This window comes from Mastacembelus armatus, chromosome 17, assembly GCF_900324485.2.
Source record: "Mastacembelus armatus chromosome 17, fMasArm1.2, whole genome shotgun sequence".
Taxonomy (NCBI): Eukaryota; Metazoa; Chordata; class Actinopteri; order Synbranchiformes; family Mastacembelidae; genus Mastacembelus; species Mastacembelus armatus.
The window spans coordinates 20,280,682-20,307,708 of NC_046649.1; the positions used below are offsets into that span (position 1 = coordinate 20,280,682).

Sequence of the window (27,027 nt, forward strand, 5' to 3'; positions counted from 1 at the left end):
ATTATATCACAATATGTCCCATGAAGAAGCAGAATTCCCAGAAGTTGGGAGCTGCTTTTTCACTGCAGAGAAGATTTAGAAGAAACTGTCTTCAGTTTATAACCCTGGGACAAAGGGATTGATATTTCAGCAGATTAATGTTAGATTCTGTAAAGATAGAGGACTAACAAAGGAAAAATTTAAACCAGTCCATTCTCATGAAGCTACTGCCAGCAGCAAGTTAGCTTAGCTTAGCATAAAGACTGGAAATAGGGGGAACAAACCTGGCTCAGTCCAAAGGAAACAAATCTTTCAGCACCACTAAAACTCAGTATCCCACATCTTGTGTGTTTAATCAGTGCAAAAACATAAGTGCAAAAAGAACATGTTTTGGTTTTATGGGGGATCATGTGTGGGCCTTTTTCTTGGGCAGGAGCAATGACTTCCCACAGCCCTGTTATGAGTTTGCCAGAGAACCAGCAGAACGTGGATTTTCATCCATATGTAGCACAAATCTTCAGTGAAATCTTTAAGCAGTGAAAGAGATTGTAGAAAATATGGTGAAAATGTGGAATTTATCTTTCTGTCATGTTTTCATTTGGAGAACATGAAATTCCTCATTGGTTCAGAGTTGCTCTTTAGCACATGTAACTACTGGGAACTCCTACAAATGACAACTCCGTCTCCAGATTGTGTAGGGTCAGTGGTCACAAAAATGTTGAAATAAAATGAGGATGTTGGAGAACAACAAAATAAAATGACTTCACTCTTTACTCAAAGTGCTTGCACAGCTGTTTGCCGCTGAGACTCTTAGCTGTGAGAACGACACATTGGCTTTAAGGGTCCAAAGACGATGCAGCTTTTGAGATGCAGTTCTTTCTATGGCTTCTTTCATTTGAGATTGTATCAAGCTATTGTGGTGCTGATGACTCAAATTCTTTGTTCTCTTTATGAGTCGAAGTGGGAGGGACAAGAATTAATTTAGATTCTTAAGGAGAGTAGGAAGGACAGGGCCTCTTGCCAGAGGATACAACCATTCCTTAAACAAAATAAACTTTATGACAGGACATTGTGTCAGAACTAGGCATTGTTCTATGGCACTGACCATAGATCTACAGATGACTGAAATGTTAACTGTGTCCCACTCAGTAGTTACCACACCTCTAACACTGATGTGAACCATCATGGTCTGTAATCCTGAGTGTTGAGGTCCTGTTGGGTTGCCCTGGGGTCCATGGAGAGCTGGAAGGAATTTGATGGTGAAGGGAGGAGCTGGCTGAGCAGAAAGTGTGGTGAGAGATAAAGTAAACAGTATAAATTATAAAGTATAAATTGTATGCACAGACCAAATGCTGATTTATACTAAGTTTACGTTCACTTTAAACACTCAGCATGGACATTTATTACATTGTAAATTATGTATATTACTGGGAAAAGTTTTTACATGCATGTGGCACAGTTAAAGACCCTTTGGTGCCAGAGAGATAGTTGTATGATTTTTGATTGCCCAGAGAACCAAAACAATGAGCTAAAGTGTCGGAACGCCGCAGAAAACAGCAAAATTGTTTTGATTCTCAGTGTCATGACTAATACTAACAACTTCTGCACATTGCTAACAATTGTTTATTTAAGCAAAAATATTCAAAATACAGTATTTCTGCATCACTGTGTAGCAGTTGACTCTATGACCTATTATTAGGATTCATTCTCTGGGGAATAAGAATGTCTGCTAAAAATAAATCTTGTGGTCATTTAACCAAGCAACCAAACAGCATAAAAGACAACACTGACACAAACACACACACACACACCTGTTTAACATGTGGTTTTATTGAAACACTGGGTTACAAGTTCCTACAACACTGATATGGTATGCATACTTTGAACAGTGAAATATAAAAATGTTAAAGAATATAATACTAACAACATCTAGAGAGAGAGAGAGAAGCTTTTTGGTCTCATTCTCTGAGTATTTTTTACAGCAGTACAAAATCAATGTACCCTAATTGAAAATGGGTGAGACTCAAGTGGTATGTTCTCGACGTTAATAACTGCTTTAGTATTTGGAGTCACCAGGAGTTTAGAAACACATGCAAAATATAAATATTTAGTAAGTGCACTTTAACCATACTTGTTATTAAAATCCACAATCTTACATGTTATAGCCTGATTGTAGCCTGCAGATACAGATACTAATATAAGTCATAACAGGAGCATAACGCTGGCCTTGCTTTCATTTCAACAACAAGTAAACTTTTGTCCCCGCTTCAAGTCTTTGCAAATATGACTAATACAACAAATGATGCAACCCAAACAACTGCACTACCCTACTCTGTTGGGAAACAAAGCTGTTTCAAATTGTACAGTCTGTAAGGCTGAAATTCCTTATTCAGCAGGGATTTTTATGAGTGAAATCAAATTTAAAACAAAGCACTGACATATACATGATGCAAATAAATCTAACAAACATAAAAACAACTTTAGGCTTCCTTGATTCTTCATTTGTTGTCACAGATGTTAATGTTAATGGCTTACTCATGTCCTGATGTGACACATATCTCTGTTTAAATTTAATCACTCTGTGTTTTCACTGTTACATTGAGCCCTAATTCACCATTATAATCTTATAAAAAGATATTTTAATAACTTGGGTACTATCAGCATGTTCCAGCAATAACATTCAGCAAATAAGGATCTATTCAGGTCAGTGGAAGCCATGTTTGACATCTACATGCTCCAACACATGGACAGAAAGCCTCAGTAATTTAAGGGAATATTGTTGTATGTGTAAACATAGCCATTAACTTCAGCTTCCCCCTCTTCTCTTTGAATTCTCTCTAAGGTCCTAAGGCTGGCAGCATCCTTCACACAAAATCAAATCTGGCAGGTTTGCAGGTGAGGTTTAGGGCCAATAAAAGCATAACCCAGGTTTACCAGAAGTCTAATTGAAAATCCTTATTCACTGCCACTAATACTCCGTCATGGACCCTTGGTCAATAATTAGACAAGAAATTTGGGTCACATTTTCTATTTCTTCTAATTTCTTCTACCAGAAGTTATTATAATCAAATAATTTTATTTTATGAGAAAGTTTCAACTGGTGTTGAGGTAAACCAGTTGTTTTGTGGTATAACTCTCCCATCTGTTCCCATCTGCCCCACAGACTCTTCAGGGCATTTTGGATGGCATTAAACAAACAGACCAGAGTTACATTGTGTACAGTAGCATTTGCTCACAACACTTTTTTAGCCATGGAGAAGATGCCAAATTTGATTTTATTTGGAGCACACTGCTTGCCTGACACTGTTTCTCTACACTCAAGCACTGACAAACACCAGGCGAGTGGAGTAGATCAGGTCAGCCAGGTAGAGGATGAAGTTGACAGCAGTGAGCACGGCCACCGCTATGAGCTTATCCCACCAACACAGCCCCACTGTGCTGCTGCAACTGGAAGGCCGTTCTTTTGTTCCGCCGTGCTTTTGGTCAAAGTTGAAGATGGGCCAGATGATGGTGGCCGACAGATAGAGGACCACAGCCAGCAGGGCGTAGGCAGATAGGAAACGGGCAAATGGGAAGGGAAGGCAGCCGGTGCACTCGCTAATGCACATCAAGATGATGGCCGTTGACAAGATGAAGCAGATGCAGTAGACCGCCATGCAGTACTTGAGCGCATGGTTACGTTCATACACCACTGGGTCGGTGATAAAGACAAAGATGATGCAGGCCACGAAGGTCTCGCAGACTTTGAGCAGGCCAGGGGCTGTGGCCATGTAGCCAGCCACCTCACCTGGACGTGCCTTGCTGATGCTCACCTCAGTCATGTAGGCGATGGTGGCCAGGCAGGAGAAGACGGTTGATGCGATGCGGTAGCTGCGGACGTCACTCTGGCCTGAGGATCCGTTGAGGAAGTAGAGGGGGAAGATGATGGAGGCAGACAGGCAGAGTAAGGCGGCATAGCAGGCAAAAGTTATAGGGAAGTTCTTCCAGGAGACAGGGGCTCTGGTCTCGAGGCCAAGCAGCTCCACCAGGATGACGAGCAGAGTCCCAGCGAAGCTGAAGGCCCAGCAGAAGATGCACCAGTCCCCGGTGCCATGCTGGAGTTTGCCGCCGTGCACGGCCATGGAGAAGGCCACGCAGGAGAAGACCAGGGCCGCCAACCGTGTCCATACGAGAGGGTTGGTGTGAAGAACTGAGGCCATGATAGTGATGAAAGAAGCTGAAAATGTTCCTGTGAAATTTGGTTCTTTTTCTTTTTGGGAGTCCCTCAGATGTTTACATCAGTCACTCACAAAGACAGAACTGCAAAGAGAAAATACAATAAAAACAATTAATAAACAAGGTTTTATGATTTTGTGTGACATCTAGATGGAGTTCAAGATACAACCACATCAGGGCAACAGCTTGAAGCTCTGCTTAAATAAGCAGTTCTACTACATATCATTGTCTGAGACACACAATGGTGTTATTGTCTTTTTATGAATGGTTAAAACAACAAGAGAAACCCTGAAAAGAGTGTTTCAAACCACAAATAATGACTGCACTGTGATCACAATCATCACAGTACATTTACATGTGGTCAGATCATGCGGTGAATACTCGGTCTCTTTCTCTCTGGTAGCTTCTGCCTCCTGTCTAACTACAGACTGCTTTATCATCAGCATTCCTGCACAGACTGTTTCTCTCTCCATGCTCATGTCCTTGGTGACGGGCGTGGTGCCGTAACCTCCATCAACCTCACAACGTGTCTGTCATCATGCTGAAAACACAGCCCTCCTCATTTGTTCCACTCCCACTCCTGGGGACCTCATCTGCACTGCAAAAGAATCTGAAATCGAACGACGCTTTTGAAAGTAAAGCAGCTAAAAAAATCGGAGCAATTTAAATAGAAACTGTGTGTTGTAGAATTTGCTGAAGTGTGTGTAAGTTATTCTGGACCACTCTGAACTGTTTTAATGTTTTAATGATTTAATGATTTAATTTAACGAAGAGAGCCTTTTTTGTGAAATGAGTACAAAATAAATAAATTCACCAGAAGGTGTTTTTAATATATTTAAAACTGATGATTTTAGCTGCGTTTTCCTCTTGAGCTGAGTGAGTCCTAATACTTTTGATTGTTGCACAGGCAGGAATATGCAGTATGATACAGAATACTCTATTGTGATAAATGATTAGCGTGATTTAATTATTCAAAAGCTAAAAATTTCCAAACTTTAAAAGTTTCAAATTATGCAAGAATGTGAAACAAAAGAAAATGCCAAATCTTTACAGTTGAAACAAAAGTCTTTGCTTGAAAATTTTCTTAATTAATGGTTTTGGCATCGTGAGCGGCCATTGTCGAGCAGAACGGAGCACTCAGCCTTTTTTGTTTCTGCCTGTTTGACTTTGTTTGCTCTGCTTTCACCGTTGGATTGTACAGCTCCTGAAACGCTGACAAAATGGAGCCATACTTAGACTTTATACCACCTTTACTGACAATGATCTAATGTCATGCTTTAGCACCCTCTTGGGATGAAATCATTTCCTTATTGCAAGGCAGTGAAGGGTATTTCCATACGAGACAGATTACTCAAACCACAAACTGTTCTGCAGCTGCACTTTGTGATGAGGCAACTGTCACTGCTGAAGTGCTACTACCAGTTTATTCATTTGCATCACAATAAATCTAAAGCAGCACAAGCCACTGGAGGCTTTCAGATACACCAACAAGCAAAACATTTTTGCAGCGTAGAAACACTCTGACCACACTGGCAGTCCGGCCTCCCATCCCTCCAGACACCTATTGCCCACTTGGCTCCAGAAGCACTGCTCTGCATGTTCCCAGTTCAAACTGAGAGACAGTTATAAACAAAAGAGAAAAGGCCTGTTTACATTAGTCCATTAAACACCTATGAAATGCTCAACCGGGCGTAGGGATGTACAAAGCTGGACTGGGGTGAGCTCTGAATGCAAAGAAGAGGACAAAAAGAGACACACATGGAAAAAGAGACCTCTACAACACCTGCAGGATGACTCACATGAAACCAAGAGCGAGGGGAGGGGAGTAAGAAGAGGGAGGATCACGGGGGAAGCCCTGTGCCTCGGCCACAGAAGGACACATAGTTTAAACACAGTGATGGAGTGGAATAGCAAAACAGTGAGTCACCAGTGGGGCCCTCTCTTTCGCCACTCTGCCTCTCTCTCCCTCTGTCGCCCCTCCCTTTTTTTCTTGTAAGATTTTCCAACGGACTGATGTGTTCCAGATGTGCTGCAGTCTGGCTTCTGCTGAATAACTGGTAACTTTGTCATATTTGCCAAGTTCTTTCCTTTCCTTTCCTCTCTTTTCCTTTCCTTCCCTACCTCCTCATGGTCTCATTTGGCAGCTATTCTTGATCTTTTCCAGCAGTTGTCTGTTTTCCCCCTCCCAGCTCAATACTCCCACTCCAGCTCTAAAGTCAGGGTACCAATTATACTTCATGTAAACCATTCAAAATAGACCTATACAGAGGGTCGTAATGGAAAAATCAATCCTGCCACTCCTGCCTCCATTACTTTACTGGTTATGGAATGAAGTCAGGAAAGAAATGGGAGAGGAAAATGGCAGAGGGAAAAAGAAGAAAATGGGAGCCCATTGTGGAAAAAGTCCTTTCACAGCAGAGCATGGAAAACACGACAAGATCACTCAAACATCGGCATTTCCCCAAATGGAAGTGGCGCTGAAAATATACATAACCTTGGCCACAGGTCAGCAAAGAGGATGTGAGATTATCATGAGCCTCAGCACAGTCACTTTTTTTAATGTGAACAGGAGGTGCTTGTGTTTAGACACACACACACATACAAGACGTAAATGTTCAGGAAACAAGCACTCGTCTCAGGCCGGAAGATCCTGTTTGCTGCTTGTTTGCTTGTTATGACACAATATCACTAATTCAATTTCACCCATAATCCACTTAGAGGAAGCCCATGGGTCGAAGCACAAGATGAGCTCTGTTGGTTTTAGTACATTACAGCTCAACCACTGTGTTTTTGAAAGCTGAGGCAAAATACACATCCTTCACCTTTTTGTGAGGATTTTCAAATAAAAAAATCCCAAATCACATTTTGACAGAGAACACAATTGATTTCAGCTCAGAGAAAAGAATGTAACAGCATTTAGATGATCAGGAGACACAAAATTGCTCTGATAAAAACACACACTGATTATTTTTAAGGGTTGTCACTGATGCCCCACACCTATTCAGCGGAGACGGAAACTGTAATGCTGCGTCTCATTTTAACAAGTGAGAAACGTGATGAAAATCTAAATATGTTTCTTGATAATTCATTTCACAAAACCCAAAAGGCTAAAATGAAAACATGTGTCCCCCATACGGCACTTTGACATCTGTGTTTTAAAATCATGCATAGATTCATTCATTGACAGTGGAAGTGGGTGTGCTGCCTGCCACACCCTGCTCCGAACACTCACACCACACTCAAACCCACTAAACAAACTAACTCAAAAACACACACATACATATGCTTGACAAAAAAGGGAATTTTCCAGCAGATGCTGTAAAAAAATATCTTCTTTTGAAAGCCTCACACAGTTGCTTTATGTTTGAAAGTTATTCATCACTACAGTAGTATAGCCATTTATAGTAGTGGTCAGTACTAGAAAGTACTAGTACTAAAAAGTAGCCTGTAACAACATTTTTACAAACGTACCAAGGACCAACTTAGAAATAAATCCTTTCTTTTCCTTTAAAGGTTTCCCTAGACAGGCTCATGTCAAAGTGTGGAGTGTTGTCAAAGTAAAGCTCTTTTATTTAAATGTGAAAATTTCCTTCACAATATAAAAATGGAAGATTTACTGACTCCTGTCAGTATCACATGTGTCCAAGCTGCAACAAGTTGCAGCACAATAAAAATATTTGCACAAGCCCAAAACACTTTCCCTCCTGCAAAGTCACTACAGTACAAGAGTTTTATGTGAAAGTTAGTTACCTTGTGTGCTGGCCTGATGCTGACCTCTGTTCTCCAGGACATCGAACGATAGGAAGTGCAACGCCTCAGCTCCCTGACTGGACTTAACTTGCAGCTTGAAGGAACAGCTCCCCGCCCAGGAAACCAAATTAGGCATCAAATGTCTGCACAGTTATTCACATCTGTCTAAACCCTCCTCCTCCACCCTGCAGTCCAGGATACTGCACAGGCTCACACCCAATGTGGTCCAGCCTCTGTTACAATTGCACTTCTTGATAAGTGTTAGACCCTTTCACAGACTGACTCTAAAGTTAAATTGATGTTTTTTTTTTGGACTATATCATGTAAAGATGGATGTTTTCTGTATTAATCACTAAAGATATTTTGTATATGTGCCTTTTATTGGAGATATGTTCTTTTTCACATGTACAATAAAACAAAAAAGTTATTTACCAGATCAGACTAGAAAAAAATATCCCCCAAAAATATCCCCCCCCAAATTAATTATATTTAGATTTTTTAGAAAGTGGACAGGTTTAGTCCTCTATCGCGCATTACTAATGAAAGTATTGTTATTCTCGATCATGTTACTATCAACATTGGTCAGATCATCCTCAGTATATTACAACTCTACATCCTGAAACATCACAATCTGTGGGTGTTTGTGTGCATTGCTTAGCAACTGCAGCTGTTCCCCCTGACAATCATATACTTATTTACCAAGAATTGTAAATTAACTCATTTCTTGACCTTTAGAAAAGTTGTCAGAGTGAGAACTCCTAGCACAAGCACATTCTTACAAGATTGCTAAACAAGATTTGTTTAAACGTCTCACAATTCATTCCAACATTACAATCTGCTGGTGGACAATATGTTGGAGACTGGCACAATGTTTGTTTGTGTGTGCAATGACTAAGCTTTATTCTAGTCTCTTCATGACTACCATTTGTTACTCAAAAATAGTATTTAAACAATTCGCAGGATGTTTAAATACATTAACAGGGCCCAGTGAAAATGATGTGGTTCATCTTATAAGGGATGACAGAGAATGGGCGATAAAACATAAGAACAGGGGGGCAGCTTTAGGTTTGTTCATTTGACACAATGAGGGGGAGGACCCCAGTTTGACAGGATTTGATAATGTGGGACAGGGGATTTTATACTCAAGTTAAAGCTACTCATAGCAATAGTCAATGACTCAAAATCTCAATTTACAGTTTTCTAACCATTTACACACATGTACTCTGTTTTACTGTGGCTAACCTTCATTCCTCTCCTTTCCAGAGCAAACAGGTGTCATCTGCAAACCTCATGGTCCACGGAGATTCCTGTCTAACCTCATCTGTCAGCCTGTCCATCACCACAGCAAACAAAAAGGGGCTCAAAGCCGATCCTTGGTGCAGTCCCAGCTCCACCTTGAACTCCTCTGTCACCCCTAATGAACAAAAAAAACATCATTTCTATTGGGCTGGTATTTTAATGTTAGAGTATCTAAAGAGATTTCCCAAAAACATTACCTGAAATCAAATGAAATATTTTATATTTATATAATGTTTAAACAGATAAATGGTTAAATTTAAGCAGCTGTGAGCAGCTGCTTTAATATTTTTTAGATGCGTACTTCTCTCCGCCGCCACCAGATGGCGCCAGACTTGAGTCCAGATCGGCGGGATGACGTAGTAGTTTATGCGACTCCTCCCTCCCGACCCCCCTTCCTTTTTAAATTGAAACGTCAATTTCCCGAGACAGCTTCTGTTGGGAGAAGGGGAACATCATGGCGTCGGGATCAGGAGAGTCGGCCCCTGGACATGATACCGAACTGGACGAGTTACTGGACAGTAAGGGACGATAATAAATGTGCACATTGAGCGGCATGTTACCGACACATGTTGTGGTGTTACAGACGGCTGCGACCTGACACTGAGACTCTACTTCTGTCTGTGTGTCAGGGGTGAAGTTAGCGGTGGGAGTCCGTAGTGCCCTGATCGCATTCAGCAGAACAAATAAAGACTTAATGCAGGGGTCATTGTTAAAGCGCGTCCTCATATTTCGACCATTTGATTTTTTTGGATTAGGTTTTTTTTTTTTTTCCTTAATACAGGAAATGTAATGATGATTTAACATGGCCTGAAAGCCGTTGTGTTGTGTTGACTGTCAGTGTGTCACAGTGAAACGCCATTTGGCTTTACTGGACATTTACACAGTTTATTATGTGGCTACAACTAATGAAGTCTAAAAACAACAGGCCTTCAGTTTTATTTTGATAGGTGTGCCTAACAAACTGTGGGTTGTCCAGCTGTTTAGAAGATGCTCCAGTTGTTAACAGATTATTAGTGAATTCTTGCATCTGGGTGAATAACTGTATTAAACTGGTGGTGTTTTTTTTTTTTTTTTTAAGGTGCACTGGATGACTTTGAGAAGTCATCGGCCCCCTCGGCCCCTGAACCTGCAGCTGCTTCCTGCTCAGCCACCAGTGGTGCAGAAAAGGTATGTACTTGAAGAATGGAGTATATAGCTATTATAGTAGTGTTCTGTTGCTGCTTTACTCTAAATGAATACTGTGGCCTTTACACAGTGTAGGTCAGAGTCCACATATGACAGAGTAAAAGAATTAATTGCAGAGTAATTTCATACTCAACATGATTGCTCAAGAGATTTTTCTTCATATGCAAATAGGACTGAACAAAATCTTAAATTTGACTTGATAAAAGCTGCAGCACCCTGATAAACATACTGTGTACTTTTCCTTTTGGCTTCCGTGAAGGGATCTAAGTTTCTACCCGTATTGTTAAAAACCAAGATTCATGCCTAGTTTGGTTCTTGAAAGAATGCCAGTGATGACAAAAGTCTTAAACTGTTTATCTGTTTTCTGTTTACCTGTGCAGCCACCCCTCCTTGAGGACTGCAAGCTTTTTGAGACTCTCTTCCAGGGGGAAATGGCTGCTCAAGCCAAGGAGGAGTGGGAGAAGGCCATGACGGAGCTGGCCCAGGAAGAGCCAGAATTACTGCAGCACTTCCAAAAACTGTCAGAGGCTGCAGGGAAAGTTGGTACGATCTATACTTTGTATTTGTAATTCTCTTTTCACAATAGCCCTCTCTTTACTAACATATCCCTGTAGCCTAAGCTGTCTGTGTATTTTGCATAGGCACTGACACTGCCTCACAACAAGAATTTACTTCATGTCTTAAAGAAACCCTGCGTGGCCTGGCCAAAAATGCAGACAACCTGCAGGTGGGTCTGATCAGGATTGTTGTGTTGAAGATTAATGTGAAACAATTTACTGACTGATATTGTCTGCATTTTTTCCAATAGTCCACAGGACTTGCTGGAGATGATCTTGTCAAGGCTCTGGAAGGCCTGGGATTGGACGAGGGTGGCGAAGGAACTAGTGATGACGGAAACATCCTCCCCATCATGCAGTCCATCATGCAGAATCTTCTCTCTAAGGAAGTGCTTTATCCATCTCTCAAAGAGATCACTACCAAGGTACTGTGCGTCTCTTTTCTTAATAAGATTGACCATAACCTTCAGAGTCCATTTCAGTGTTTGTAACAACTGTCGCTCACCCTCCCAGTACCCAGAGTGGTTGGATGCCAACAGGTCGAGCCTCAGCACAGAGGACTGCCAGCGCTATGAGCAACAGGCCAAAATCATGGGAGAGATCTGTAAACGGTTTGAGAGGGAGGAAGCGGGGGCAGAGGATAAAGAAAGCAATTTTGAGTGTATCATGGACCTGATGCAACAGGTAGGCATTCTGTGTATTTGACTTTCTGAATGGTTAACTGTGAATTAAATAGCAAGAAATCAACCTATAATGTGTTTCGTTTTTAAATGATGAAAGTAACTGTATTAAATAGCTACTGGTCTAAGAATAACCCACTATACTAGCATTGGATGACATACCTTACAAACGGCTGTATTTATTTACTGTTAATGGGAATAGACTTTGGCTCGTTAAGAATGAAACTCATCACAGATTATAATCCTTTTATTTACAGCTGCAAGACCTTGGTCAGCCACCTAAAGAACTGGCAGGTGATGCGGTAAGTTTATTTGAGTTCTTTCTTTTGTAATCTTTAAATTAGAACAAATGCTAAATGTCTGTTTTCTCATCATAACTACCTCTGTATGGCCCGCACACTTTCATATTCCTCTCTGGGTATTTAGTTCTGGTCAGTGACAATACACAGGATTCATAAAGTTCACAAAAGTTTAGTCCTCATTCAGATTACAAATTGCTTCTTTATTATGACTGGTGAATTTGTATAGCTTTGTGGTGTATAGAATATTGTCTTTTTGCCCAACCCTTGCATAGACATGACAGCATTCTCCTCTTTCTTTTTCCTGTCCAGCCTCCCGGCTTTAACTTTGACATGGAATCCCTCAATCTCCCAGGAGGCCCTGGGGCCGGGGCTGCAGAGCAGTGTTCCATCATGTGAGGAGGTGACAGTGTGATGCTTCAGAAACGCTGGAGGCAGAAGGTCACTCTGTGTGCGTCAGCAAAAAAAGAGGAAATGAGGAAGGTGTGACAGTGTGAAGCAAAGGTCAGGCATGAGTTTGACTGACATTGGTCTCTGTCAAGCAGAAAGTGTGTGGATGGCAGAAAGATCGACAAAAGCAGGAAAACCACCTGGATCCCCACATTCCTCTCTGTAAAATCGCTGAATGCACAACTGAGAACTTTTTAACATCTGTGCATTGGTTTTTCAGCTTTTCCCACAGGTTCTTATGGTTTAATTTTAACAGAATTCCTTTAAAAAGACTATAGAACTGATGTTTTCCATACTGTTTATTCATACTGTTTAGCCTCATGGTAAAATCTATCAAACCAGTTCACGGGTGTAAACAGTGCCTTCACAAACTGTTATTACCAAGTTATGATTGCAGGTCTTGTAAAGTGAAGATTCTGCTATCATTGAGTTTAGCACTTATGAATCTAGTTTTAAATTAGTGTGATCATCCCAGGTTTTCAGACCTATTAGTGTTTAACAGACCTCTGTCCCTACAGGATTCAACTTAGCAAGGTAACAAGTTATTAATGTAAAAAGTAAAATGTACATTTTCAAAATTTATGAACAATTAAAAAGACTAGAGAGGATTGAACACAGCAGCACCTAGTGTCATTCAGCCAATTAACAAGACCTGATTCCCTGAGTGTTATGCCCCCTTCCCAGCTATTGTTTTGAAGTGATTCAGATGGTGATTCCCAGATGCCTTTACCATGCGTACAATGATCATTACTGTGTAGAGTTAGTGCAAAGTGCTTCCCTTGTGATTCCCAGTGTTTTTAATGTGCAGAGTGATGTTTAATTTGGTATGGTGCCCATGCTAGGAAAGAAAAAAACATGAGTGGTATTCAGTAGTGTTTACCACATAAATTGCACCTGATAACTTGTATCTTGTGCTCTCCATTAAAATAAATTATGGTGTTTTAGGGAAAGGTGAGAGGTAGAGTATTAAACATCAGATCACACCAGAGGATAAAAAAAACATGTTTGTAATTCATGCAGATGCACTGTTAGTTAAAACATCAACAGCCTGATGTTAGCACATTTTGTCTGTGGCTGGTGGGCTTTGTTTACTCCACTGAACACTTTTCACCGGCTGCTATTTGCAGTGGATGAAGTTTACCGCTCAGTACAGTGAGAGGTCTAGAACTCACATGACGATCGGCTCATCAAAAACTGTATAATAAAGCGGTACTGCTGTGAAAGAAATCAGTCAACCATGTACTGCAAAGATTTACATTAGACACAACAGGGTGGGATTGCTGTGGAGGTTTGTAAAGCCCTGTGGTTTTCATGAGAGTGGGTTGTGCAATCTATTCAACTCTCAGGGCCAAAACAAACATGACTGGTAAAAAAATATGGAGGCTCTTATTTGACACTATTTCGTTTTCTAAATATATAAAATAAAATAATGATATTACAAATTAATTTTTGGTGTTGTGGATTATCACTTGTTACATTATTTCAGTACTGTGCAGTTACAGGTACTTGTATTCCTTCTATTTTTCTACATCATTCACTTTCTTGAATGACTCCATGATATTTGCATCTATAATACATTTAATAGAATCCTGCCCTACTTAAAAGTTGGCAAGAGCTAGTTAAGTGCTGACTTACTGTTTTAGGCTTAAATTAATTAAATAAAAATTAAAAATGCAAAAAATTCAAAGTCCACTTACTAGGTTGTTTCGCTGTATCTGATCTTAGCCTTTTTCAGTGGATGGCTATTGCTAAAGTTCAAGAACAAACTCAGCTCTCTTACAAGTTTTATATTGTAAAGCATCGTTCCCATCACTTTTTCATTTTGGCACCACATTTAGATTTTAGACAAATTTACATGTACATTTAATAGGCAGCACAGAACTCGTGTTTTCTACTTGGTTTGTTTGAAAGTCATATGGCAGCGGGTTAGACGTTTATAGATTTCACTTGAATATCCATAATTACATTTCAGATATCCAAAAAAAACCGTTTTGACTAGTAATAACTTGTTTTGAATATTCAAAAACTATCTCTTGAAAAATATGTCTTACATGCGTGAAATTACAGATATCTTTAATTGGAATTATGACTAGTCTATTAAAGAAATCTGAATTTCACATTGTGGATAGTCGGAACAATGTAACATAACTACGGTCAATAGATTATTAAGAGACTGCGTAGAAAAGTGTTATCTAAAGTAGTTATGACAATATCGACCGCTGACCGCTTGTCAGTGCAGTTCTACATGTTGTGCTTCTATCTGCCGTCGCCGTGGCGCTTTTTGCGTCAACGTTTTGCTTCACAACTTTATTGTTCACAGCCGGAAGACAGAACAAGCTACGTGTCAGGAAAAAGGAGAATCATCTAAAACAGCTCGCCTGAGTCAACCTGTCTGGAATATTTGTCTTATTTTATAATCGGTGTGGAGGTATATTTGAGCACACCAGTAAAATTACACAGTTTACAGTGGTGTAGTGAAGATGTTAACCAAATTTGAAACGAAGTCGGCGCGTGTTAAAGGTAAGAGTTGACCAGCTGAAGTTAGCTTCATCGCTAAGGTTAGCTAGCAGACGTTATCCGGCTCAGCTGTTTATCCTTCTGAAATGTCTCTCTTAGTGAAGACATTTGCTGTTTTAAATGTTTTATATATATCATGTTTGTATTGAAAGTGACGTTTGTCACGCTTTGTGATTAAATTTAGTGAATGAACACTACTGAGCACGTAGCTGCTAAGCTAACCTTAGCTAATGTAACATACTGCAGTATTACAGTAAACTTACACACATTTATACTGGTAGTGAGCTGCCATCCATGTGCTGGTCTGTTTGCAAGTATTACATCGTTGATCAGTTGTTCTGTGTTTCAGGCCTAAGTTTCCATCCCAAAAGGCCATGGGTTCTTGCAAGTTTGCACAACGGAGTCATCCAGCTGTGGGACTATCGGATGTGCACATTGATTGACAAGTTTGACGAGCATGACGGTTATTATTATTAATGTTGTTATTATTATTATTATATAACCACTGTTCCTGATAGATATGTGATATAACTGATCTTCACCCACAGGCCCCGTCAGAGGAATTGATTTCCACAAACAGCAGCCTCTGTTTGTCTCTGGAGGAGATGATTACAAAATTAAGGTGAGACTGCCTTAGCTTTGGGATGATGTCTTGAAGGTGTCTGGTTTTGATCAATTAAGATTTCTTTTGTAAAGCTTTTCTATGCTAAAAATTTTCTTTGTATGCACCGATGATATTCTACATGCATATGCTGAAATAAATATTTTCAGGTGTGGAACTACAAGCTGAGACGCTGCCTCTTCACTCTCCTTGGACACCTTGATTACATCAGAACAACCTTCTTTCACCATGTGAGTTCTTATGCTACTTTTAAATATGTCAGCATTAACTTTTTTTTATTATTGATTTGAAAGCAGAGGCTGGCAGATACAGTATATCCTGCCATGTTTTGTCAGATAAATAAGAGCTATATGAAATGAATGGATGAAAGCATTTCCCTTTCTGTAGGAGTACCCCTGGATTCTGAGCGCCTCAGATGACCAAACCATTCGCATCTGGAACTGGCAGTCCAGGACCTGCGTATGGTAAGATGCACTGTAAATTACCCTGTTAAAATGAAAAAGTTGAAGGTAATCAATATTCAGAAGTTTCTGAATATATATTTTCTTCTAATCCACAGTGTGCTGACTGGCCATAATCACTATGTTATGTGCGCTCAGTTCCATCCGTCTGAGGACCTGGTGGTGTCGGCCAGTCTGGACCAGACTGTGCGAGTGTGGGATATCTCTGGTGAGGGTCTGGGGATAGTGGACCAGAGGACGGCGGGCTGGGCTGGGGGATGGGTGGGGGGGCAGAGTGGTACGAAGGAAGAGGAAGAAGAAGCAGGAACTGAATGAATGTCCTGAACCTTCTCTTTTTCCTCTGCTACTTGTAGAGGACAAATCTCTGTGGGCTGTTTGCAGAAACACTTCTCTGTTTAGGACAGGCAAGGTTAGTGCAATAAGTTGTACCAACATATTTATAGTGTGGTATTTGCAAATGAAATACTGCACCACAGACTGCCTTCTGAGCAAAGAAAGAGTTTATCGAGCAGAAAGGTGTAAGATGTATCTTTAATAAGCCACTGGAAGAGGAGCTGGTAAATAAGACAGGAGAAGTGTTTCTGTCTTCTGCATGCTCTTAAAATTTTTGCTGTTGGTGTTTTTTGCTTCGTTTCTTGTCCTTTCATCTGCTTGTCTTCTCACCATGTAAACCAATATCACTATCTTACATATGGACATGCATAATATGTGGATCTGTCTCCTATCCTGAGGATTTATTTGTTTTCACATTTTCTAGGATTGTGCATGATTACATTTATTCAGTGAGCTCTTAGCTCACAGCATCATCACAGCAGTGTGTGCAGTTTTCATGCTTAACTTTCCATGTTATAACCTCCATTTAACTTTAAAAGGTGGGTCATTTAAAACTTGTTTTATCATGAGCCCATGCTGTTACTTTCATTGGCCTTAATTGCATCAAGAAAAACAACAGTAACTACTAACCATTTTTATTATTAAATTTCCTCTGTACTGACATTATAATATTCTTATACTACCCCTGGCATGACATTTGCTTGGCTGGTTCTACTACTCAAAATATTATATGAAATATAAAACAGTGTTTATATTTCTTGCAGCCAGAACCACCACATGGCTCATCTCCATTCCTAACCCTTAACTATGACATGTCAGAATCTATAAACTCTGCATGTGACTGAATGTTCTGACAGAAACCTGCACAAACCTCTTAAAAACCAAACTTCAGAGCTCCTACTCCTTACATCCAATGCTCCATTGAGAGTCTTTACAACACCAGCCACCAACCACCTCACCCCCATCAGCCACGCGTGATCCGTGTCCTCCATATCCCACTCTCTCCCTGGAAACATCCACACCTGCACATGGGTTCCTAGTTCCATTTCTTTCCCCTGTATCATCTCTCCGTCCTGTTGAGCTATCTGTTCACCACAATGATTCAACAGGCAGGAATCATGAATGCAACCTGTGTTTTCTCAGTGATATTTCTTCCTGATCTCATTTGAGTCTGAGAAGTAATCAGTAGTCTTCCCTGCTGTTCAATCAGATTATGAGTAATTATGATCAATTTTGTCTGTATACCAGTGATTCATTGACCCAATCTACAGTAGTGATACAACCATGATTGTTTCCAGACTCATGTTGACTGGGGATTGAGAGAACAGAGGTTGTGTTGGTGTGTCTCAACCCTGTGTGTGTGTTCAGTGGTTCAACAGTTCACACTTCCTAAACTTTCACTATGCTGCTTCTCTTCTTACGTGAACTTTGTCTATTATTTTGATCACATATATTTTATTTTTACCTGTTTTGTCTTCCTCTCCTGTACTGTGGTTATGCCATGTGCAACATGAAAATGGCACCCTCCTTTGCACACCCTGCTTTGAATGTTGGTTCCAGGTCTGAGGAAGAAGAACCTGTCTCCTGGCGCTGTGGAGACAGAAGTGCGCGGCATCTCTGGCGTTGACTTGTTTGGTGCCTCAGATGCTGTTGTTAAACATGTCCTTGAGGTGAGCAGCAACTATCCTGTGTGTTATTTAATTTGACAAGTCTGACATGTTGTTATTCATTTGAATCAACCCTTAAGTGAGCAATGGAACATATTTTTTTTGGCTTAAAACTAAGACATTTAGAGCATTTTTTGTAATACTAATGGCATGGAAATGTGGCTACATCATTATATTGAGAATTGTTATGTCAAGGAAAGCAAAAGCCAGAAAAGAGACAAGCAACCATTGCAAAGAGATTTTCCAACTCATCAGACTTCCAAGTTTCTGTCCTATTCATGGAAAATACAAGCTGAGTTATATTTTGGATGTAATTTTAGAATGGGCTGTGTTTTTGATTACATAATGTCCCTCTGTGTCAAAGTCCAGAAGGTTCCAGCCAAAGTAAAAAATAAAATAACTTTCCCTGGGTTGGGTTCTAACATTAGTGGTGGTTGAAAACTGTGGAAAATTAGTAAACAACAAGACAGTCACACTTTGATCTGGAGGATTGTGAAGGTGAAAATAGATGATGATGTTAGTAACTTAACGAAAGTTCATGTGTCCTGTGTCCCCAAAATCTAAAAATGAAATTTTCTGCTGAAGAATAATAACTCGATTTTTTTTTTTGTGTGTGTGTGTGTCTGTATGTAATTCCACCCTGGTTTTTGTTCTGACATGTGTGACTTGAGAGTGTGTATCTTTGTCCAGGGTCACGACAGAGGGGTCAATTGGGCAGCCTTCCACCCCAGCATGCCTCTTATCGTGTCTGGAGCTGATGACAGGCAGGTCAAGATCTGGCGAATGAATGGTGGGTGATCTGCAGGTCTCAGAGTAAACTAAACTAATAATTTTCATATCAGGCTTTTCTGTGAGTGATGATGTGAAAAAAAAACTTCTCTATGCACAAAGCCTTTGTCAGTAAATTGCAGCATCTTCACAGCATTTTTAAGAACCTGAAGCAACACTTGGCTTTTTTTTTTTTTGCTGGTTTAGTTCGTCCTCTTCTGACTGTGTAGTGTCGATTTATATTTTCAATAGTTATTTTGAAGTTAATGGTCTGATTCCACAGCCATTGCTTACATTTCTCTTGAATTATTTTATGCTTGTTTTATTTTTATTTATTTATTTTAACTCTATTTCTCTTTGATACAGAATCCAAGGCATGGGAATTGGATACATGCCGCGGTCACTACAACAATGTGTCCTGTGCCGTCTTCCACCCACGCCAGGAGCTTATCCTGTCCAATTCTGAGGACAAGAGCATCCGGGTGTGGGACATGTCCAAGAGGACCGGTGTGCAGACCTTCCGCCGGGACCACGATCGCTTTTGGGTGCTGGGTGCTCACCCAAACCTCAACCTGTTTGCTGCTGGTGGGTGGTGACACTGGTCTGGATCACAAAATCACACACTTGATAATGTGAACAAGTAAATGGCACACTTGTACTTCAGAATGTGTCCGGCCTCAGCAGGCAAATGGCATAAAAACTATTTTTCCTTCAGAAAGCAGGCGTTTCAGTATTTTCACTATTTATATTTAGCTGGTTGTGTTGAAAGACACTGCTCAACAACAGCAAGTGATTAGCAAATGTGTGACTTTAAGATAAAATATAATACCTATTTGTAAATATATTTTACCAAGTGTTGGTCTGATGTGTGTCCTTCAGGTCATGACAGCGGCATGATTGTGTTCAAGCTAGAGCGTGAGCGTCCGGCATACGCCGTGCATGGGAACATGCTCTACTACGTGAAGGACCGTTTCCTCCGCCAGCTGGACTTCAACAGCAGCAAGGACACTGCTGTCATGCAGCTGCGCAGGTACTTATTGTCCACACAAAGCAGCCCCCACACCTCTAGTCCTGAAGCGTTTCACATAAATGTTGAAGTATTTGAATGAGTGTAAAGTTGTTTTCTGTATTACCTTGCTGTAGTGGATCTAAGTTCCCAGTGTTCAGCATGTCTTACAACCCTGCTGAGAATGCAGTCCTCCTCTGCACTGTGAGTATCTTTCAATCACAACACACTTGCACACTAATCCCTTATTGTACCGCCACAAAGTTTTTCCATGTTTTTAGTGAAATGCTCTTTACCTCCTGCAGAGGGCGACCAACCTGGAGAACAGCACCTATGACCTGTACTCTATTCCCAAAGAAAGTGATTCTCAGAACCCTGATGGTAAAGAAACACCTCACTAAACTTATATAGTTTTTTTTTTTTTTTTTTTTTTTTAAAGTAACACAGATTGTGTTCTTTCTCAGCGCCGGAGGGAAAAAGATCTTCTGGTCTAACAGCAGTCTGGGTGGCCAGGAACAGATTTGCTGTCCTGGACCGAATGCATTCTGTAAGTTCACAAAATAGAAAGAAAACATTTTCGAAAAAGAATTTAACAATAAAAGTTGGGCAGGTCTTTAAAAAATATATAAAAATGTGTGTGACAATGTTCTAATTTCCCTATTTTGATATAAATCGCTGTTAATTAGAAAATTGTAGAGTGCATTACATTGCTTTAAATCTTACAGTTATATTCTCAATGAGTGTCATACCAAAACATGTTATCATCCAGAGATTTAAATTACTTTTTTGTTCTTATGAAAGTATTATTCATTTTCATATACTTGACCGAGGTATTATTATGATTAGTTGTAGTAGTTTACCTTTAAAAAGCCTAAAATATCTTTAAATTGCGTCTCTCTTGGGTCAGGTTTTGGTTAATATAACTCTAAATCAGTGCTTCTAAAAGAGTTTCCTTTCCTTTGGCAGCTGCTGATTAAGAACCTGAAAAATGAAATTGTGAAGAAAGTTCAGGTGCCCAGCTGCGAGGAAATCTTCTACGCCGGCACAGGTTCGCTGCTCCTGCGTGATGCGGATGGCGTCACTCTGTTCGACGTGCAACAGAAACGCTCTCTGGCGACTGTTAAGATCGCTAAGGTGAAGTACGTGGTGTGGAGCTCCGACACCAGCCACGTGGCTCTGCTGGCCAAACACGGTGAGTAGATAAGACGAAGGCAGGGAGACTTATCACACAACTACGTCTTTTTTCTCCTTTTGTGCTGCCACGGCCGAGGCTCTGAAACATTTCTGGCTCGCAGACGGATGAGGCCTGTTTGGGGCAGCTGTAGAATTAGCAAAAACACACACAAACATGATTATTATATTGGGAGCAAAGTTGGTGTTACTGGTTAAAACAGCTGCAAAAAACACGACTACTCAACTGATAATGAAAAGTTCAGTATATCTGTAGATTTGTTTCAGAACAACTTTGAGTGTAAATCTAATTCTGTGTATTGTTCTGCAGCCATCATGATTTGCAACCGCAAGCTGGAGAGTCTGTGCAACATTCATGAGAACATCAGAGTGAAGAGTGGAGCCTGGGATGAGAGCGGAGTCTTCATCTACACCACCTCCAACCACATCAAATATGCCCTCACCTCTGGGTATGTGCTGCTGGGAAATGCTATGTCACTTAGCAGGTCAAGTCTTCTTCTTCAAGTGACTTCTGGTTGCCACACATTTTCCGTTGTCTTCACTGACCTGATTTCATAGATGCACCAGAAATTTTTCAGAGCGTGCACCAGAAGCACAGAGACACCGCTTTTATAATGGCTTGTCATAAATACAAACAAATATCTTTTATAACGGCTTGTCAAACCAAAATATAAGCAATAGCATTTTTTTTTTGCATGTGTTCTTGACCAGTTTTTTGACCAGAAATACTTCATTCAGTGTTTATTTCAATGAGTGAGGTGGTTGCAGCTTTTCAATTTTGAAACATTTGACAGAGACTTCACGTTATTGAACAGAAATGCATTTGAAGTGTCCACATATGAAACTTTACTATTGATTAGAAAACTAGGTTCAATTAGAATGTAATGACTTTTCATGTCCACTTGCGATGAGATGTCTAAACACTTGTAACATGGTGCTTTCATTGTGTCCCTGCAGTGATCATGGCATCATCAGGACCCTGGACCTGCCCATTTACGTGACCCGTGTGAGAGGAAACAGTGTTTACTGCCTGGACAGGGAGTGCAGGCCACGTGTCCTCACCATTGACCCCACAGAGTACCGCTTCAAACTGGCCCTGGTCAACCGCAAATATGATGAGGTGGAGCCTTAGTGATGTTTATTGGTGTGAATGCAAGATTGATTGATTGATTGGTTGTTCCTGCATCTCTGCAATAAGAGGCTATTACATGGCTTGGAGTTGTGTGCTTCTATTTACAGTTTCACATCCTAGACCTTAATAATTTTGTGAGGCAGCGATTTAGCTCAGAAATTCTTGTTCTGATGCCATACCTGTTACTGTGTTCCCCTCTAGGTGCTCCACATGGTGCGTAATGCTAAGTTGGTGGGCCAGTCCATCATTGCCTACCTGCAGAAGAAGGGCTACCCTGAGGTAGCGCTGCACTTTGTCAAAGATGAGAAAACTCGCTTTAGTTTGGCTCTGGAGTGCGGCAACATCGAGGTAAGCTGTTGCTAGACAAACTGTATCATTAGGACACTATGCACATTTAATAATATATTTTTCTGATATGTCAAATTTATCTGTAATACTGTAACATTAGTTTGCCAGCTCCCTCTGCTTTCTACCTGGTTTCATCCTGAGATCCAGATTTGAGTAAACTTTTTTGTTTCTTATTCTTCACACTTCCAGGTGGCGCTGGAGGCAGCCAAGGCCCTGGATGAGCGCAGCTGCTGGGAGCGTCTGGGTGAGGCAGCGCTGCTGCAGGGCCACCACCAGGTTGTGGAAATGTGCTACCAGAGGACCAAGAACTTTGACAAGCTCACATTCCTCTATCTCATCACTGGCAACCTGGCCAAGCTGCGCAAGATGATGAAGATTGGTGAGTGATGAGACAAAAAGATTAGTTGTATACGGTTGTTTGTTGTATTGTCATTGTGCAAACAATGTGGTGAGGGTTTCTGTGTACAGTTATCAGAGTGTGTCTCCAATATCTGTGTGCTCTGTCTTTGTAGCTGAGATCAGAAAGGACATGAGCGGTCACTACCAGGCAGCTCTCTACCTGGGAGATGTCAGTGAGAGAGTCCGCATTCTGAAGAACTGTGGACAGAGTGAGTTGAGTGTATACATCTGTCCTGGTGTCCCCCTCATTGTTTCTTTTAGTGCCTGTAATGACTTAGTTCTTGTCATGTGACCTCTCTTCCTGATTATGTTTTTAATGAAATCCTGTATTCTTGGCACCAATTTCAACACGTGTAACTGTCTGTTTGTGTGCTTGCAGAGTCTCTGGCCTACCTGACTGCAGCCACACATGGGCTGGATGAAGAGGCTGAGGCACTAAAGGAGACCTTTGACTTAGAAAAGGAGACGGTGTGTTTGGGGGTTTGGGGATCAGGCACATAACATATAAACCGATGTAGTCCACTCATTAGGTTGTTTTTCAGTGTAGAAATATTTTTTACATATTTCTTTGCATAAGGTGCAAAGATAGATATATAACTTCAATAACATTAGGTGGGTCTTGTGTGTTTTAGGTGCCAGAGGTTGATCCCAATGCACAGCTGCTGCAACCCCCACCACCCATCAACCCTCTGGACACCAACTGGCCTCTGCTCACTGTATCAAAGGGCTTCTTTGAGGGAGCCATTGCAGCTAAGGGTGAGTCATCAGGCTTGGCACATGAAGGATGCATGTATACATAAGCCATATGCATCTATAGTCTATACACACAACATGTTTCAGTTAAGTGCCCTCATCAAATGCACCATTGTGTTTGACATTTTTGAAAGCGTTGAAAATCAGTGAAATTACTTGTATTTACTGTGGAAACTGAGAACTATGTGATTCTGTTGCAGGGAAGGCAGGTCAGATGGCTGCCGATCTGGACATGGATGCTTCAGGAGCAGAGGGCTGGGGAGATGATGCTGAGCTTCAGCTGGATGAAGGTCCATTAAATAAAAGATATTCTTACCAGATCTTTCACTGAGCAGATAGGGGCCATACTATAACATTGTACAAATTAATGAACTCATCTGTGTCTGTCTCTCAGATGGCTTCATGGATGCCCAGGAAGGATTAGGGGATGAAGGAATAGTGAAGGAGGAGGGAGGAGGTTGGGAGGTGGAGGAAGACCTGGACCTTCCTCCAGAGCTGGTGAGACAACTGAAATCATTTCACCACAGATAGAACAGAGTTAACTCCAGACACAAGACAACTGATTTTTAACTGGCAGAACTGTCAAGGTTTGCTTATTGTGTTTGGACCGTGATATGTTCGCTGACATAACTGCTGTGTGTGCTGCTAAGTTTTCCTCTCACCACTGTTGATTTATTCTTTAGAACCAAACTTATTCATTTACATCTGTTTTTGGGTTCTCATTTTATACCATTGGCAGGACATTACTGAGGCTTATATTTTATTCTTTATCTTCTAGTGCCCAGCGCTTGTCTTGTAAGGCGCTTTACAAAAATAGATGTTCTTAATACATTTGTCATCAGGTCTCATTGAGGTGGCCAGTCTATATTTTGTGTGCACTAACTGTTCTCAAACTTCACTTTTCACCCTGAAATAAATGAAACAGGCCCCTGAGCTTCCAAATCCTCTAACTGCTATAGCAACGTGCTCAACTACAGCTGTCTTTCTCCCAATCAACAGGATGTGCCGGCTGCAGGTGGGGGAGCAGAGGATGGGTTCTTTGTCCCACCAACCAAAGGCATGAGTCCAACTCAGATGTGGTGCAACAACTCACAGCTGCCAGTAGACCACATCCTGGCTGGCTCCTTCGAAACTGCCATGAGAGTACGTACACAAAGTTGTAGTAATTTTTATAATTACATATACACATTATACTTGGATTTACTGTTTCCTTTTTCTGTCACAGTTGCTCCACGACCAGGTAGGGGTTGTGAACTTCGGCCCATACAAGTCACTCTTCATGCAGACGCTGTCCAGGGGGCGCACGTGTTACCTGGGGCTGCCCTCCCTGCCCTGCCTACGTAGCCATCCCCAGAGGAACTGGAAGGTACATCTGTGTGTTTGTCGTACTTTTCTTTAGAATATCAAATGTTTAGAGATGTTAACTTTAGTTTTATTTGCAGTAAAATCTGCTCTTTACCTACATTTGCTCCTATTTTTCTGTTTCAAATCACATTCTCTTTGTGAATGTAAATATGCAAATATAAAAATCATTTATTTACATTTTTTCTTAGGACTGTGGGGCGAAGCAGGGGCTCCCTGCAGTGGGTTTGCGCCTCTCTGACCTCATCACACGTCTGCAGCAGTGCTACCAGCTGACCACATCTGGGCGGTTTGAGGAAGCTGTCGAGCGCTTTAGAGTCATCCTGCTGTCTGTACCTCTGCTGGTGGTTGATAACAAGCAGGAGATTGCAGAGGTGAGCACAATACCTGCTTTAAATCTAATGAGTTACATTCTTAAATCCAGTAAATAGGATTGGTGTGGACTGCTCCCACTAGGTCTTTCTCTTTTCACAAAAATCAAGCTTGAAAGAATTCAGACTGGTCCCAAAAAGTGCATGTCTAGATATTATCCAGTAATAAATGTGTTTTTCACCTGTGTGATCGGGACTTGTGTGTGTTTCAGGCTCAGCAGCTGATCACAATTTGTAAAGAGTACATAGTGGGTCTGACCATGGAGACAGAGAGGAAGAAGTTGCCTAAAGACACATTGGAACAGCAGAAGAGGCTGTGTGAGGTAAAGTTCTGTGCTGGGTCAAAGAAGTTAAACACTAACCAGATACAAAATCTGTCAAAATGCATCAGTGTCTATGTTTACATCTTTCATTCCTAAGTGAAATGTTTTGATGAATGTGTGTTTTTCCTCATAGATGGCTGCTTACTTCACCCACTGTAATCTCCAGCCAGTCCACATGGTGCTGGTGTTGCGCACAGCTCTGAACCTCTTCTTCAAACTGCGTAACTTCAAAACGGCTGCTGGCTTTGCACGACGCCTGCTCGAGCTGGGACCAAAGCCAGATGTTGCACAGCAGGTTAGTTGTGCAACAGTCAGTTTCATTGTTGCTACGCTGCTGACTCATTTATTTTAATGCTAAAACTCTCCATGCCCTTCAGACTCGCAAGATATTGGCAGCTTGTGAGAAGACTTTGACAGACGCCCACCAGCTAAACTACGATCCCCACAATCCATTTGACCTGTGTGCTGCATCTTTTGTCCCTTTGTACCGTGGACGTCCTGTTGAGAAGTGTCCTCTGTCTGGAGCCTGCTACTGTCCTACATACAAAGGCCAGATCTGCAGAGTCACACAAGTAGGTTTGGAAACAGGACAAGCATGTTGAACTCCAGGGAGTCTGAAAAAAAGTCTTTAAAATGTTTTTCTCTACTGTCAGCATCCAATAAAAAAAGCAAAAAGCCCAAAAAATATTACTAAAGAATTATAATAATCCCAGTCTCCCCCATAAACACTAACCTTTAATTATTTTCTAGGTGACAGAGATCGGTAAGGATGTAGTCGGTCTGCGTGTGAGTCCACTGCAGTTCCGTTAAGAGGACATGGTGAAGAGAAGATGTCCAACAAAACACACCCACACTTAAATAACAGTGATTGACAAATATAAATATATATACACGGAAACATGTGTATGTGTTTACTCACAGTGATGTTATTCCTCTTTTATCCTTCCAGCTAATCTAATTCTGTGCAAAAACCATGATGCAAAAAGTGTTTTCTTGTAACTGTTGCTGCGTCATCTGTACTGTCTCCAGTCTGCCTAGTGTGTGATTAAAAAAAGTCAACGTACATGGGACTGCTCTCTGTATTTAGGGACAAATACAAATTAAATTGCCTGTTTATGACCCTAAATTTACTGTTTCTGTGGTATTTTTGATGTGGTATTGGAGCCAGTGTGGTTACAATGTGGTAAAGGAGACCGAAGGGAGATTTTGTGTGTGTGTGTGTGTTATAGTAAATTTAAAATCCATTACAGGATTGAGTCATCAGGGATGTTCAGTGAGTACAGAGTTGACTTACTCCCTGGCTGACATGAATTCCCTCTTAAAGAAGGAGCAGAAAAATGTAGTGTTGGTAGGGGATACA

At 41.0% G+C, this 27,027-nt stretch overlaps 3 protein-coding genes across 4 annotated transcripts; 2 read left to right on the forward strand and 1 right to left on the reverse strand.

Moving 5' to 3' along the window:
* Positions 1-1,789: 1,789 nt before the first annotated feature.
* myadmb (myeloid associated differentiation marker b) lies at positions 1,790-8,073 on the reverse strand. Its single transcript, XM_026314394.1, has 2 exons — positions 7,945-8,073; positions 1,790-4,278 (listed from the first exon to the last, which is right to left on the reverse strand). Exon 2 carries the CDS (start codon positions 4,176-4,178, stop codon positions 3,297-3,299), a length of 882 nt encoding a protein of 293 aa, XP_026170179.1. The 5' UTR covers positions 4,179-4,278; positions 7,945-8,073; the 3' UTR covers positions 1,790-3,296.
* A 1,566-nt stretch (positions 8,074-9,639) lies between these two features.
* On the forward strand, positions 9,640-13,860 carry pex19 (peroxisomal biogenesis factor 19). Of its 2 annotated transcripts, none has more exons than XM_026314590.1 (8): positions 9,640-9,761; positions 10,322-10,410; positions 10,809-10,971; positions 11,070-11,155; positions 11,237-11,410; positions 11,499-11,669; positions 11,923-11,967; positions 12,277-13,860. In XM_026314590.1, the coding sequence occupies exons 1-8, from the start codon at positions 9,698-9,700 to the stop codon at positions 12,361-12,363; spliced, it is 879 nt and encodes a 292-aa protein (XP_026170375.1). In that variant the 5' UTR covers positions 9,640-9,697; the 3' UTR covers positions 12,364-13,860. The 2 variants fall into 2 exon arrangements, with proteins under 2 accessions (XP_026170375.1, XP_026170376.1); XM_026314591.1 differs by having other exon boundaries at positions 11,115-11,155.
* An 880-nt stretch (positions 13,861-14,740) lies between these two features.
* Positions 14,741-26,793, forward strand: copa (COPI coat complex subunit alpha). The gene is made up of 30 exons (XM_026313660.1): positions 14,741-14,934; positions 15,281-15,394; positions 15,480-15,553; positions 15,703-15,783; positions 15,941-16,017; positions 16,113-16,222; positions 17,908-18,017; positions 18,705-18,804; positions 19,149-19,367; positions 19,662-19,812; positions 19,926-19,992; positions 20,094-20,169; positions 20,253-20,335; positions 20,755-20,980; positions 21,290-21,428; positions 21,937-22,099; positions 22,313-22,459; positions 22,649-22,838; positions 22,972-23,067; positions 23,238-23,326; positions 23,491-23,614; positions 23,812-23,901; positions 24,006-24,109; positions 24,611-24,754; positions 24,837-24,977; positions 25,165-25,347; positions 25,557-25,667; positions 25,801-25,962; positions 26,045-26,239; positions 26,418-26,793. The coding sequence occupies exons 1-30, from the start codon at positions 14,895-14,897 to the stop codon at positions 26,475-26,477; spliced, it is 3,666 nt and encodes a 1,221-aa protein (XP_026169445.1). The 5' UTR covers positions 14,741-14,894; the 3' UTR covers positions 26,478-26,793.
* The last annotated feature ends 234 nt before the right edge of the window (positions 26,794-27,027 follow it).